This window comes from Anolis carolinensis, chromosome 1, assembly GCF_035594765.1.
Source record: "Anolis carolinensis isolate JA03-04 chromosome 1, rAnoCar3.1.pri, whole genome shotgun sequence".
NCBI lineage: Eukaryota > Metazoa > Chordata > Lepidosauria > Squamata > Dactyloidae > Anolis > Anolis carolinensis.
This window is the reverse complement of record NC_085841.1, coordinates 223,995,551-224,012,028: the sequence shown is the minus strand read 5'-3', so window position 1 is coordinate 224,012,028 and position 16,478 is coordinate 223,995,551. Positions and strand designations below refer to the sequence as shown.

General features: G+C 36.6%; 1 protein-coding gene across 43 annotated transcripts in view; it reads right to left on the bottom strand.

Moving 5' to 3' along the window:
* The window catches only part of neb (nebulin), a 229,122-nt gene that overhangs the window by 14,181 nt on the left and 198,463 nt on the right, over nt 1–16,478 (bottom strand). For 11 of the 43 annotated variants that reach the window (XM_062965858.1, XM_062965887.1, XM_062965945.1 and 8 more), the window contains 11 exons: nt 14,526–14,630; nt 13,082–13,174; nt 10,042–10,134; nt 7,328–7,420; nt 6,791–6,883; nt 5,070–5,162; nt 2,374–2,466; nt 1,854–1,946; nt 1,324–1,416; nt 787–879; nt 260–352 (listed from right to left, as the gene is read on the bottom strand). In XM_062965858.1, coding sequence (XP_062821928.1) covers nt 260–352; nt 787–879; nt 1,324–1,416; nt 1,854–1,946; nt 2,374–2,466; nt 5,070–5,162; nt 6,791–6,883; nt 7,328–7,420; nt 10,042–10,134; nt 13,082–13,174; nt 14,526–14,630 — 1,035 coding nt within the window. The remainder of the gene's footprint in view (nt 1–259; nt 353–786; nt 880–1,323; nt 1,417–1,853; nt 1,947–2,373; nt 2,467–5,069; nt 5,163–6,790; nt 6,884–7,327; nt 7,421–10,041; nt 10,135–13,081; nt 13,175–14,525; nt 14,631–16,478) is intronic. The other 32 variants (XM_062966057.1, XM_062966066.1, XM_062966076.1 and 29 more) reach the window with 20 other exon arrangements.

The following is a 16,478-nucleotide window of genomic DNA, read 5'->3' as shown; positions in this document are numbered from 1 at the left end:
TAATGTAGTAGGAATGAGAAGGTTGGGAAAGTGGATAAACAAAACCAAACACCGTGTTTTATGGGGGGAACAAAGGATAGGAGTAAGTCAAAACTAAATACTAATATGTTAAAGTTTAGGTATCAAAGACTGTTCAGAGAGCAGGAGTCTTGTGTCAAAATGTGAATGGGAACTATTTTGGGTTAGAAAAAGCAAATTTAAGCACACATTAAATGTTATTTTAAATAGTTTTGATTTTTCCTTTTTTTTTTTTTAATACCGAGCTAATGTATTCTTGATTGCGTTTGACTCTCTCCATCTCGGGAGTGACAGGTGTAGGGGTACCTTTCCCCATTCCCTCTTTGTACAAAACCTAGGGGATACAAAAGGGTATCCAGAAATAAAAAAATGGCAGTAATGATGAATAAATATTAATAGCCTTTCATGTTGTTAATACACTGATCACACCGCCTTCCAGTCAATCTAGTTGGCTGTTGATTTCAGTGTCATTTGAAACAGAGATATACTTGAATCAACACCCATGGAAGAAATCTAGTAGGATGAGAATGTTGGAAGGAAGGAAGTAAATGAGGAAACTCGTTTGCTGGAAAATCAAGGGAGTGAGTCATGTTCTAATATTATCATGTTAACGATTAGGTAGGAGAGGAGCATTCCAAATAGTAGAATTTTTAATCTGTTCTAAGATGTGAATTGGTACTACATTTTGTTAGAAAACATAAATAATAAACACATTTACAGTTGTTTTTTAAAATTTTGGGATTTTTTTTTTAGTCTTCTTTTGAATACCGAGCTAATGTGTTCTTGATTGCGTTTGACTCTCTCCATCTCAGGAGTGACAGGTGTAGGGGTACCTTTCCCCATTTCCTCTTTGTACAAAACCTAGGGGATACAAAACGGTATCCAGAAATCACAAAATGGCAGTCATGATGAATAAATATTAATAGTCTTTAATGTTGTTAATACATTGATCACACTGCCTTCCAGTCAATCTAGTTGGCTGTTGATTTCAGTGTCATTTGAAACAGATATATACTTGAATCAACACCCATGGAAGAAAAATAATCTAGTAGGATGAGAATGTTGAATGTTGGAAGAAAGGAAGTAAATGAGGAAACTCGTTTGCTAGAAAATCAAGGGAGTGAGTCATGGTCTAATACTACCATGTTAATGATTAGGTAGGAGAGGAGCATTCCAAATAGTAGAATCTTTAATCTGTTCTAAGATGTGAATTGGTACTACATTTTGTTAGAAAACAAATAATAAACACATTTACAGTTATTTTTAAAAGTTTGGGGGGGGGGGGGTTGGTCTTCTTTTGAATACCGAGCTAATGTGTTCTTGATTGCGTTTGACTCTCTCCATCTCAGGAGTGACAGGTGTAGGGGTACCTTTCCCCATTTCCTCTTTATACAAAACCTAGGGGATACAAAAGGGTATCCAGAAATCACAAAATGGCAGTAATGATGAATAAATATTAATAGCCTTTAATGTTGTTAATACTCTGATCACACCGCCTTCCAGTCAATCTAGTTGGCTGTTGATTTCAGTGTCATTTGAAACAGAGATATGCTTGAATCAACACCCATGGAAGAAAAATAATCTATTAGGATGAGAATGTTGGAAGGAAGGAAGTAAATGAGGAAATTCGTTTGCTGGAAAATCAAGGGAGTGAGTCATGTTCTAATAGTACCATGTTAACAATTAGGTAGGAGAGAAGCATTCCAAATAGTAGAATCTTTAATCTGTTCTAAGATGTGAATTGGCACAACATTTTGTTAGAAAGCATAAATAATAAACACATTTACAGTTATATTTTAAAGTTTGGGATTTTTTTTTGGTCTTCTTTTGAATACCGAGCTAATGTGTTCTTGACTGCGTTTGACTCTCTCCATCTCAGGAGTGACGGGAGTCGGGGTTGCTTTCCCTACATTTTCTTTGTACAACACCTGCAGGGCAGAAGAGCAGCCAAATGAGAAAGCAATAAATAAAATACCATGTTTGTGTTACTGAAACGCAATGGTAATTTTAATTTGGTTGCAATTATTTTAAGAAGTGTTTGTGTTAATGATTTTACAATAATGCCTAAAACGCTTTTTTAATCCTGAGAAAACCGGGGCTAGGGTAATTTTTGTATCTATGTATCATATACATAGAATGCAAAACAGTCAAGTTGGTAAGAAAAAAGGTTACATTTGGAGAGGAATTTCTGTGTGATGTAGGTAGGCAAGGTTAAATATCTCAGAATGCGATATTGGCCTACAGTAAGTAATAAAGGGTAAAGATTATGGTTTCAGAAACATGGATCTGGGGTGGGAGGAAAAAGTTCATTTATATGACAAAACAGGATTAAAGTGACTCTTTTTCGAGAAGTACCGAGCTACATATTTCTTGGTTGTGTTTGACTCTCTCAATCTCTGGAGTGACAGGAGTTGGAATTCCTGTCCCCAGTGTTTCTTTGTATAGGACCTGTAGGACAAAAAGGTGGTATAAAAATTGGAATTGAAAATAAAACAATAATAAATGGGTGTCTTTTAAAAAGAAGATTGCCTTAAACCTCCTTGGGTATGCGTTCACAGTGAAAGCTTGTCCATGTCATATTTCCACAATATGTTTCCTGTGGTTTTTTGCTTTTTCCATCCTGTTACATAGCATGTATGAATACATATACATAACACACACATGGTGTAAACTCAGATTCAGGCACTTTACATTTGTACTGATCCCAATGAGAGGATTAGCAAATACCCCCATTGAAATTAATGGTACAGTAGAGTCTCACTTATCCAATACTCACTTATCCAACGTTCTGGATTATCCAATGCATTTTTGTAGTCAATGTTTTCAATATATCATGATATTTTGGTGCTAAATTCGTAAATACAGTAATTACTACATAGTATTACTGCGTATTGAACTACTTTTTCTGTCAAATTTGTTGTATAACATGATGTTTTGGTGCTTAATTTGTAAAATCATAAACTAATTTGATGTTTAATAGGCTATTCCTTAATGCCTCCTTATTATCCAACATATTGACTTATCCAACGTTCTGCCGGCCCGTTTATGTTGAATAAGTGAGACTCTACTGTACTTAAAATTGTTTCATGTATGGATTGTGCCCAAGGGACTAAGAATCTAATGGGATATATGACAGAAAATCTGGTGCAGAAGATGAATTTAAATATTCTCAGGATAAACCTTACATTTACATGACAATTTTGTGATGTTAGCCTGTATATGCTTTTTTCCCTACTAGTTTGACTTCTGATAAGTTTTTCGTTTTCTTGCTGTTAGTCATAACAGCTTGTATAACTGTTTCTCTTTGCCATGTAAAAATAATACAAGAGTTAGCCAAGAAAGCAGCAAAAAATCACTGTGAAAGATATCACAAAAATTTCCCAGGCAGAAATATAACATATATGTCAGCTTACAATTATCACCATTAAAACCAATTGTGAAAATTTGAACCTACTTCAAATTGTGCATGATGCATATTACTCCAGTGTCTTATTTTGGAATGTAAAATTATTGATTTTGGAGATTTTTTTTCATTAATTTTTGATAGATGCATTTTTAAACCAACAATAATAACAATGGTGCTAACATTGAGACAGAGATTTGAACCATATGCCTTTTACAGTGCCACAAAAAACAAATTATGACTTCAAAAAATTGAGGTAAATTGTTAAATATATTAAAGATTATAGAACTTTAAAATAAGAATGGAAAAGTGGAAACAAATGAATTAGAAAAGTTAATGTGATCGCTGAAATTTTCTTGTAAGTTGCTTAGATGAAATTAATTTCTAAGGAAGATATTAAAAATAATTTTAATAGAGTCAATTATTAACTTATCTTATTATTATTATCAAGCTGAGCCTAAAACTTATTGTTAGGACTATGTAAAATATATCCACTGATTCAATACACTTTATCTATATGTTGACTTAGTATTCAACAATTGAATTAATGGGTCTAGTTTAGCGAAGAATAATCAATAAGTGTCAAGTATTACAGTTTTCATGAATGCATTCAACCTGTAATCCTAATGGGCATATGTAGCCTGTGATCCGTTTTAAAGCCAGGAAATACATTATTTTAGTACAGTGGTTCTCAACCTGTGAGTCCTCAGATGTTTTGGCCTACAACTCCCAGAAATCCCAACCAGTTTACCAGCTGTTAGGATTTCTGGGAATTGAAGGCCAAAACATCTGGGGAACCACAGGTTTAAAACCACTATTTTAGCAGTATCAACAACAGTGCAACCCTATGTATAAAGTTTTTGGAATATAAGTCCCATTGACTTCAATGACACTTACTCTCATACTGTATTATGGGGCTTTAGGCTCTATACTGAGATTGGCAGGTGGGTAAATAAATAAATGTCTCTTATGATATATATCTCTACTTAGTCCAATTTGACTTAATTTGACTTAAGTACATACAGGATTGTAGCCTCACATTCAACCTTATTGTAGGAAAAAATCTGACTCAATTAGTGACAAAGTTAAAGAAAATATAACAAAAATGGAATTTCAATTTAAGGTATATATTGTTATTGCATGCCTTCAAATCACATAACAACCATAAGGTGAAAAAAATCACCAGGTTTTCTTGACAAAATTTATTCAAAAGGTATAGTATTATTTAGAAGGTATATTATTATTAAAATGTTAATTTTTAAAAAAAATTTTTACCAAAATAATGAAGTCAAAATAATCACACCATAATTATTGTGGGTTGTAATAAAAAAGAGGGCCTTCTGAGTCTTGTTGATTTTAACAAAACAGAGTTGAATATCACTGAAATAAAAAGAATTAATTTTACTTAAGTTTAGCCAGGTTTTCATCTAAATAGAGTCCATATTGTCATGTCAAGCTTAATACCATTCAAGAAATAAAAGAAAATGATGGGTAGAGAGGAGAAGATCACCAAATTAAATATTAAATTACTAAAATTATGTCAAATGTTGAAAACCAAGATATTTTAGTGACCAAGGAAGAGTTAAGTTTGGTAGTAGTTAATTACATATTTATTCAAGTTAAAGGGTACTTTTAATTATAAAAATACCGAGCTAAAGTTTTCTTGATTGCGTTTGACTCTCTCCATCTCTGGAGTAATAGGTGTAGGAATCCCAGTCCCTAAATTCTCTTTGTACAACACCTGTACAACAAGAAAGTTTAAAAAATGAAAAGCAGTTTTAAGTGACAAATATAAAAAATACATGATCATGGTAGAAAAGCTACCTTTCCTTATAAAATTTGGAAGGCAGATTTCTTAAAAAAAAAAAAAAAACCCAAAACATCCCACCCCATGTCAACATGGGTTTGTTTTAAAAATCAGGTTATATCAAAAATGCTACATGTTGACTTCCGATAGTTCCTAACAATAAAATATGTATGAGGACACAACCTAAAATTGATTTCACGCTATTTCATGTAAAAAAAAAATTGATGCTAGGAACATTTGCCACATTGCTGGTTCTTTGCTCTCTTATTGCTGTAAAAAGGTGAAGTGAATAACTCATTGGGGCAAACAGTCTCAGTATAGCAGCTGTCAGGGAGAATGTGATCTCTGTCCATCTGTGCAAAGATCTTGTTGGCCCCTTTTCAGTTACTCAACTATTGCCCAGATTTCACCATTGTTGCCCAACATACTAATGAGCCTGACTACAAAATCATATGTGCTCTTGGAGGCCTTTTCTTGTGAGCTTCCAACAGAGGATGGGTAGACAAGGACCTCCTTTCCTCCTTAGAGAATAAAGTAGGTATTAAGGAGTGACGGTGGGACCTACCATATGTTTGTGTGAGAGGAGCTCAAAACGTGCCCCCAAATCACTGTATCTATTGAAGTACATTGTAGAATGTATAGTTGACATACTCTCTATGTTATGTAAGGTGATATTACAAGAAATGGACGAATGACATGAGTGTCTGGAATACATATATAGCCATTTGTGCCAATTTATTCCATGAAACAAGGTATAATTCAGGGAGTTTTGTTCGGTTTTCTTCAGGAAATGTAATACAGTAGATCCTTGATATCTGCTGCTGCTTGGTTCCAGGATATCAAAAATCCGTGGATGCTCAAGTCCTATAATAGTGTACAATGGTATAATAAAATAGTGCCCCTTATATAAAATAATGAGCAACTCAAATAACTGCTGGATAAAGCCTGGAGAGCTTTAAAATGGCAGGCGGCTACAGCAGGTATGGCTACATACTACATTGTGCTAGACACACAACAAAATCAAGATTTGTTTTTTTCTGAGTATTTTTTAGCCATGCTTGTTTGAATTCTTGGATGCAGAACTTGTGGATATGGTAGGCTGACTATACATTTTTTAGGGCACATATTTAACATAAATCACTATCATTACTGGAAATCATATATTATAATCATTCTTGGAGGAAACATGTTACAGCTTCATTTTTATTTTGCACTGCACCAACACATGGATGCCAAAAACTATTAGAGACATTTCCTGTTATAAGGAGAGAAGGAATTCACTTTGAATATCATTTGTTTTAGTATTATTCACATATTGAGGGAGGGGGCAGGATAAGAAAAAATATATTGAGGGAAAACAAAAAGCGTTAAAAATCACCACAAAACTAAAAACAAGTTAGTGCTTTTATGTTTAACCTCAATAACTGAAATTTTAGTGAGTTGATTAAATTATGAGGGGTTGATATTCAAAGTTTTGTGGAAGAATTAAAATTATATATATATAACAAAGGGTGGTGGTTGGTTAAAAGGATTTATAGATAGATAGGTGGTTCACGATATACCGAGCTAATGTTCTCCTGATTACGCTTCACTCTCTCCATTTCTGGGGTGACAGGAGTTGCCATTCCTGTCCCCACATTTTCTTTGTAAGCCACCTGTAAGGGTACAATAGAGGATCCAAAAAAGACACGAACAAAGAGACAAAATACTTGTAGATGGGTAGCAATTAGTATTACATGTTTTTAAATCCCATGCTTGGAGTAGTACTGAAAAGTGAAATAAGGTTTAGCGTAGTAGTTACACGTTATTCAATAAATGTTTGAATGAAAAAGAAAGAAATAGCATGTTAAGAGTAGTATTTGCGTGGAAGGGGCAGTATTAATTTCATTGAAGATCACACGTATAGTTTGTCACAGCTCACTTTTTTAAAAACAATTATTTCAATGTGCATGAAGTTGTGGAATGAAGGTTAAAGAATATCAAGGAGGGGAATGAGTCAGGGGAAAATGGCATGTAATAAAATATAGAGAATGGAAGTTAGGATGTTATTTTTTTGAAAGATGAATTGTTAAAGTAATTTTGATTCCATTGAGAAATACCGAGCTAATGTGTTCTTGATTGCGTTTGACTCGTTCTATCTCTGGAGTAAGTGGTATCGGAGTTCCTTGCCCTGCGTTCTCTTTGTACAAAACCTGCAGAATACAAACATCCATAAAGTTGAAAAGAAGCTGATAACTGCTCACAAAAATCTACACGAAACGTAGAATGAAATTCAGACACTTCTGTGACATGTTCACCTCCTATCAGCCCACGAGAACCTTAAGATCATCCGGGGAGGCCCTGCTCTCGATCCCACCTGCCTCACAAGCGCGGCTGGTGGGGATGAGAGACAGGGCCTTCTCGGTGGTGGCTCCTTGGCTGTGGAACTCCCTCCCTAGTGACATCTGGCAGGCTCCATCCCTTCTGGGGTTTAGAAAGAAGCTGAAGACCTGGCTATGTGCGCAAGCGTTTAATGAATGGACTCAGTTAGCATTGACATGGATTGGATTAAGGCTCTTGCACAAGGTCTGATGGATGACTGGCATATATATTCAGCGTTGCACTGTGTTAAATCTTTTATATATTGTATTTTAATATGTTATTTAACTATTTTAACTGTTTTATTATTTTATTGTATTATGATATACTGGTAGTGATCCTGCCAGTTGTGTAAGCCGCCCTGAGTCCCCTCGGGGAGAAGGGCGGGGTAGAAATATCGGAAATAAATAAATAAATAAATAACATACGTATTAACACTGTTTAAGAATGCAAAATTGTCCAATTGGAGGTGTTTCTACTATATTTCCTAATTTAGTCGTTTGGAGAACCTAACCCCTATATTTTGGTATTAAAGTGTTGCTGAGAATTCATATGTATTTCTTTCACAAACTTTGGTCTGAGCCATCTAAGCCCTAAAGTATTGGGCAAGTCTAGTAACCAGAAGTGTAGCATGAGACTGAGTCACTACATTATTTCAAACTTGACAATTTGTTTTGTTTTGATTTTACAAAAAAAGAAAAAATGAAAAAGAGCATTAAAATTATTGCCCACTTCAAAAATAAAAACAAAACACACACTCCAAGTCCTGCATTTCACTCCTTAGGAAAATAAAAGAGGGGGTGAAACAGCGTTTAGTAAAAATGTCATAAAGCAATTGATGTCAATATAAAGTTAGAAATCAGAAAATGTAGGGAATGACTGGATTATGGAAAAATGAATTTCAAGAAAAATTAGTATTGCAAAAGGCCTAGGGGAATGGGGCGAGGGGAAAGGTCAAGAGAGGAGAAAGTAATACTTATTAGTATGGCTTCACGAGTCCTTGATGGTTCATCACTATATGTTTTCTTTGTGAAACACTGAGAATCACAACTTAGGCAGTTACAATTGGAAACATAGAATTTCTTGTTCTTCAGGTAGATTTAGAGAATAGTATTAAATTTAAGGTTAAGGTAAATGTTTTCCCCTGACATTAAGTCCAGTAGTGACCGACTCTGGGGGTTGGTGCTCATCTCCATTTCTAAGCCGAAGAGCCGCCGTTGTCCGTAGACACCTCCAAGGTCATGTGGCCGGCATGACTGCATGGAGGGCCGTTACCTTCCCGCCGGAACGGTACCTATTGATCTACTCACATTGGCATGTTTTCGAACTGCTAGGTTGGCAGGAGCTGGGGCTAACAGTGGGCGCTCATTCCTCTCCCAGGATTTGAACCTGGGACCTTTCGGTCTGCAAGTTCAGCAGCTCAGTGCTTTAACACACTGCGCCACCACCAGGGGCACATTAGTATTAAATTTACTAATGATATAAACTGCATGTGTCTTATTACTAAAATCCAATAACCCAGCTGTTCAGAAAGTGGTCAATCAATATATGATAATCTTACTGGAGAAGTGGAAAAACTGGATTAAGTAAAGTAGGGTAAACTGGGATTTTGACCCAAAAGATCAAGAAAAACAGATGCTTATGCTTCAAGAAGCATGCTGCCCACATTTCATTTGAAGTATTGAAAATCAGTTTACTATGACCTTTTATATACAGATTGCAAGTAAATTAATGAATATACATACAGTACTTTGCAGATTTGACTTTTGCAGATTTGATTATCGATTAACATCTTCTCTCTAGGATTTTCTAGGTCAGGCCTGCACAAACTGCGGCCCTCCAGATGTTCTGGATGTCAGTTCCCAGAATTCCTGGCCATTGGAACAGCTGGCTAGAGCTTCTGGGAGTTGAAGGCCCAAACACCAAGAGGGCACAAATTGTGTAGGTCTGCTCTAGGTCCTACGACATGATTCTATGGCCAACATCCAACCACAGGCGACCTAGAAATTCCTAGAAGAGTATTTTCTTGCGTAAAAGGGTGGAATTTATTCAGTTTTCCAACTTTTGCAGGACTTATGTTCCTCTAACTCCAGCGAATGTGGGGGAGAGGGGCTACTGTAAATAAATATAGAAGCCACAACTTGACAATTAATCCCACTGATAAGCATAGCTACAATGAGCTTTTGTTTAGAACTTTTCCAGAAAACTTATCATTATTGCCTAAGCACAGATTCTCTATACTACTGTTACTACTCCTCTCATGGTATAAGCAGCTGTCAAAGCTAATGGAGGTTAAAATGGAATAATACTAGAAAAATGTCCTCTTAAGATTGAGAATTGGTGCTGATAGCCACATGTTAGCAAGGGAAAGAAAAAATGTTTAGTAAGGTCAACAGCAGCACACCGTTACAGTTCAGCTCACACACAAATGAGCATAGGAAATATCAGCCACTACCGAGCTGATGTTCTTCTGTGTCTCCTTCACACGTTTCACTTCAGGGAGGTCAGAAATGGGAGTTCCTTTTCCAATTTGTTCTTTGTACTTAATCTAAAAAGTTGTATGCAGTTTAGAAGAAACAAGACAAAACAAAAACGACTTACGTTAAGTACAACAGAGAACATAATATTCATGCCACACAAGAGAACAGTGAGAACAAATACCACGGAAAGTGTGCATATTTCTTAGAGCTCAAAGCATTGCATTCACCCATGTGGAAAAGTCCTTCTTAAGAATGCCTGTGCTAAAAATTAGCAAAAAACATTTTTGCGGAAATATTAAGTGCTACATCTTGCATTCTAATCCAATATGAATGGAAGGATTGATGTTAATCCAAATCCACAGATTTTGTAATAAAAAAGTTATATCCAGCAGAATAAAAGCTTTGAATCAGAAGCAGACACAGCTATCAATCAATATATGTGAAATTACTTTAGTTTGGAACATAATGTATGTATCCCAACCAGTGTCTAGTGCAGTGGTTCCCAACCTTTTTTTGACAAGGGGCCACTTGACCAGGGACCACTTTGATAAGAGACCTTTTTGACCAGGGACCATTTTGATCAGGGACTACTCTCTAATATTAGTACCAAAAGGGTTAAGAATCAGTGTTTGGTCAACTTTAGACCAAAATCAGATTCTAGTTTCTGATACAGAACATATGTCATCCAGTAGTTGCCATTTGCTCGTCCACAGAATACCATATTAAATAATCTAGAGCTGATGTGGTCTATACAATGCAATTTTCTGAATCAGCACCCCAAATAACCCTAGGAACAAGCCTAAAAACAAAGACACCAAGGTGCCTCCACTTCCAGGCACCACATGGAATGGCTCCATTCAGAGGGAGGGAGGGAGGGAGGGAGAAGCAGCAGTCAGGAGACTTGTTGTCATGCCTTTTATGGGTAGTCAACCTCTCCACTCCTGACATCCCCATTGCTTTGGCACTATAAGAGGGTTTCGCGAAACCAGTTGTTCTCGTTGCAACGGTGTATAGCGGTGAGGCGGCAAACTATATTTAGTTCTTGTTGACCACTGGTGGTCTATAGACCACAGGTTGGGAACCACTGGTCTAGTGTAATGGGCAAGGGGAACTAGTACACCAATGTACTGCTTCTGGGCCACTGTGGGAACTTGGACTACTTGACCTTCGTTCTGATCCAGTAGGGCTCTTTTTAAAATTGTGATGATTGAATACACATTGTAAAAAAATCCATTTATAGAATATATTGCAATGTGTCTCAGTGAAAGCATCTCCATTTTATGAGTGATTTGTATTGACAAAGCCAGTATTGTGTTGACAAACCCTAAAATTGCATGTCCAAGCAATGCCTCAGGTATATCCCAAGGAGATCTTAGCCATAGGCATTATGAATGCAGGATTCATTCTAGTTGTGTTACATATTGATACAAATCAGGTTTACCACTGTGTTTATGAAAGCACTCTGTCGCTTTTCTTTAATTATTGATAATCCAACCTAAAGCCATGTATCTGGGCTCCAGGGGGTCAGCAGCAACCAGTGAGCTTTGTATGCATATGAACAATAAGGACATCTTACTGAAACATGAAACACTGCGCCACTCAGATGACAATGATGGCACCTTTGCATACAAATACCTTTCTGTTTGCAATGTTATGACTGGATGAGGGTGCAAATTATTGGCTGGATCAAGAATTAACTAGGACTACTCAAAAATGTGCCTGTTCATAATTTACTTAAGGCTCATGGCTTTAATGGTGTTTTTCCACATTTCATGAAACCTGGATTGAGCCCTATAGATATAGAATTGTCTCAAAGATGTATACAGGCATTCCCCAAATTACAAACAGGAAATGGATTTTGAAAAATTTGTTTGGTGTAGAAACAAGGACTGATGATAAAGCTTCAGTGGCGGCACCTTTTCCCCATGGTAACCCTTCCAGGAATGAATTTCCCTTCTGAGGGGTAAATTTCTTTCACTTACTGTTGTCTCACCCCCATTCTTAACTAAAAGTAGTTTGTAAGTCGAATGTTTGCAACTCGGGGACTGCCTATATACTGTATCTAGAAAGTATAGTTAAGTCTAGGTCAATGCCTAAGTAAATACAACTGAAACCTGTGGCATAAATTAGTGAAAATTGATTTATGTCCCTCTACTTTGCAGTGTGATTTATGCTGGATCTATACTGCTTTACATCCTGGGATCTGCTTATCTGCTTATCTCAGATGCTCTGGCAGTGTGGACTCGTATGATCCTGTTCAAAGCAGATAATCTGGGATCAAATCCTTGGATAAAGGGCAGCGCAGATCCGGCCTTAGTCATTGTATTAGCTGAAGATTGTAAATGTAATGGAATGTGTATTTTCATAATAATATAAAATAAATCTAAGTGTTCTCCAAGACATTTTAAGAAGGCATCTTATTCTATCCAACATGGGTGTAGGTACATATACAACATCCAATGAACACTGTTTTATCCCTTTTTCAAAACAAATTGCAAAAAAACCCAAAAAGGAAAACAATACATTTGATATAATCATTCAAAATCATATTGTTCAAAAAAGGCCTACCATAGATGCTACGGGAATAAAAGCAAAAGATGAAACAGAAATAAGAAGAAAAGAAATACACAAAAGAAAAAGAAGTGTCTTTAACATTTGTGAATTTTAAAATATTTTAACTATAGTTGTTACTATTATCATCATTTGGGACAAGATATAAAATATAGCTACAATCTATACATCAAATGGTGAACATTAGTTGAACATTAGAGAATGTTAATTGTTAGATATTTCTAAATGTGAATAATATTTTAGATATGAATGTAAAAAATAGGAAGTGGAAACTAGTTAGCAAACTGTGATTGGATTAATGATGAAAGGCATTGGTTTTTCATATTAATTAAGAAAATACATAAGTTATTCCAAGTTTTGTTAGGTTATAGTGAAATAGATGTATTTTTATGAGATGGAACAGGTCAGGTAAAAGTGTTAAAAAAAAATCCATTGGTTTTGTACCGTGCTTATTGCATCCTGGGTTTGTTTAATTCTCTGCATCTCGGGTGTCTTTTCAATAGCTGTTCCTGTTCCAATATCTTCTTTATATAAAATCTTAACCAAGACAACAAAATTGAGCATAGGAAACAACATTGTCACTTGCTACAGAAGGACTACAGAAAAGTGGAGACTCAAATAGCGAGAAACCTCTGAATTTTGGTCATGAAAACAATTGATGTCACACATGAGTGATGACTGTCTATGTCAGAAAAAAAACGTGTACAAGAAAACAATAATTTAGTGATACTGAAGAATAAGCCAAGCCCCACTGTTCTGAATAGTGATTAGCTGGTCAAAGAACACAATATGGTAATTCAAATCCTTGGGTGAATAAAGAAGGGTGAACTAGATCAAATAATAATTTGTATCTTTGTCCAAATAAGATTTTTAGATAAAAATGTTTGCCTGGATCCAGATATATCTTTATACATATTTATGAAGAAGTGCACATTTTTGTTCTGGTTCCAGGTCTCTATGCTGATGTTCTGAAGGGTCTACAGATATACAGTTACAGTTTATGGAAGGATATGCCATGATCGAAGAAGTCCTACACATATACTATTTCATTCTTTGTGTCATACAAGCAACAAGGACATTGTTTTAAATTAGAAATATGTATTAGGACTTTCCACTGTTTTGTCATCCATCTGTAATCCATCAATACTCATGACTAATTAAGACATCACATATTGACAATATTTGGGATCTTCCAGCCACCTTCATGGTTAAAACATAAGAACAAATAGCTGATTTTTAAAAAAGACACAGCACGTAGCTAACAATCAGCTACCTATAAGAGAAACAACAAGCCTAGAAAACTACACATTAATAGCAGGCAGAGCCATACAACAAAAACAGAGACAGACATTTCTTAACCCTCTTCTCAGTTTTGCTGAATACAACCTACTGGTAAACAATGTTGCATTAAAAAAAAAGAGAGAAGGGCAACAAGAATTCCACCTAATGGAAAAATATTAGTAGAAAACGATAAGCTTCTGAATTTCCTTATTCTTTCCTACAAGAGCAAAGCAACAAATATCTCAAAGGCTTAGCTAGCAGTTATGTCCTCCTCTTCTTCAAATATGTCCCAATCCAAACTGGGACACTAATGTGAAAGGGAGGGAGAGAGGCTTTAATTACTATTGTCCCAATTTGGACAATGTAAATTGTAGGTGCATCAGGCCCACAAAGGATTAAAGCATTATTTATCACTCTTGCTCATATCCACACTACAGATCCAAACCCAGATCAAGTCCCCGTGGCTAAGTTAAAGGGGCCAGGGGGGAGCATATAGATAATATGCAGAGATAAGGAGCATCACTAGCATTCCGGATGTTTCTCCTACATGTCAGCTAAATTGGGATATAAGTGTGATAATATTCAATGTGGTGTAATGTAAGGTTACCGTGCTGAAGTTCTTCTGGTTTTCTTTAACCCGGAGGATTTCTGGTGTTTCATGTACAACTGTTACTTTTCCTTTGCTGTCTTGGAAATCATGTTGGTACCGAAGCTGTTGAGAGAAGATGAGGTTTAAAAAATACTGTACTGCTCTTCCAGGAAAATTCAGCCTTGTTTGCTTATTATTTGACCTTCTGAGAAGATTCAAGAGTCATTTAATTCAGTATCTGTATCCTAACAGATGCAATTTCAACATCTCAGACTGGATCTACACTGCCATATAACACAGGTTATCAAAGGAGATAATCCACATTCAGAGCCGTAGCCAGAGGGGGAGGGGGTTAAAAGCTCACACACACACCTAAATGTATCAGGTTTAAAAAAACTGGTTTACACATAAATTAGTTAACTAGTTAAAATTCATGCGTAAACCAGATTTCGGGGGGGGGGGGGTGTTGAACCCTTTCGGAGGGTTTGAATCCTTAAACCCCCCCTCCCTCTGGCTATGGCCCTGTTCACATTATCTGTTTTGAACTGTATTGTATGAATCTACATTGCCAAATAATCCAGTTCAAAACAGATAACTTCGATTTTATATGACAGTGGAGAAGGATCTTCAAAGGTCAATCACTCATACAGACATAGGAATGCAAGTGGACACCGAGAATACCATGGGAGGTGGATACGAATTCTGTGTACACAATGGAGTGGAGTTTAGACTTATGGTCCATATTGTCTTTTACATTTTTTTGAGATTTGGTGCCAATTCCCAAGCTATTCAACCTTTATTATTATGGCAGGTGCTATTCAGGTTTATTCTTGCCTTGAATCTGAAAGTATGTGTCTCACATACAGATTTTATGTATATCAGATCAAATTCAGATGAACAATTGGCCACCTAAGTTTCACTATGGCAAAAATGCATGCAGGGTCACACAGACAATGTTTGATTTGCTTTTGCTTAATATGATTCCGTTTAAGGCAGAAATATCTGCAAGTTACAACATACTTCCTAATGGTGAATTCTCCCACACATCTGATAAAATTAAGCAGGTTTTCACATGCTGACATATCAAACACTTAAAATCATAGAATCATAGAATCGTAGAGTTGGAGGAGACCTCACGGGCCATCCAGTCCAACTCCCTGCAAGAAGCAGGAAAATCTCATTCAAAGCACCCCCGACAGATGGCAATCCAGCCTCTGCTTAAAAGCCGCCAAAGGAACCACCACCACAGTCCGGGGCAGAGAGCTCCACTGCCGAACAGCCCTCACAGTGAGGAAGTTCTTCCTGATGTTCAGGTGGATTCTCCTTTCCTGTAGTTTGAAGCCATTATTCCACATCCTAGTCTGCAGGGCAGCAGCATACAAGCTTGCTCCCTCCTCCCTATGACTTCCCCTAACATGGCTATCATGTCTCCTCTCCGCTTTCTCTTCTGCAGGCTAAACATACCCAGCTCTTTAAGCCATTCCTCATAGGGTTTGCTCTTCAGACCCTTGATCATTTTAGTTGCCCTCCTCTGGACGCTTTCCAGCTTGTCAACATCTCCCTTCAACTGCGGTGCCCAGAATGGGACACAGTATTCCAGGTATGGCCTGACCAAGGCAAATTAGAGGGGTGGCATGACTTCCCTGGATCTACATGCTATACCCCTATTTATGCAGGCTAGAATCCCATTGGCTTTTTTCGCCACCGCATCACATTGTAGGCTCATGTTTAACTTGTTGTCCACGAGGACTCCAAGATCTTTTTCAGACGTACTGCTGTCCAGCCAGGCATCGTCCCCCATTCCGTCTTTGCATTTCTGCTCAAAGTCACCAAAGTCAACGTCCATGGATCAGTGCCAGTTCCTGATTAACTAACTACTATCAATCCCCACTGAGTTTCCAGGAAAGAAACAATTGTAGCCAATGTACACAAATATAGTACATTGTGAAAAAAAAACAATTGCTGGTTCCT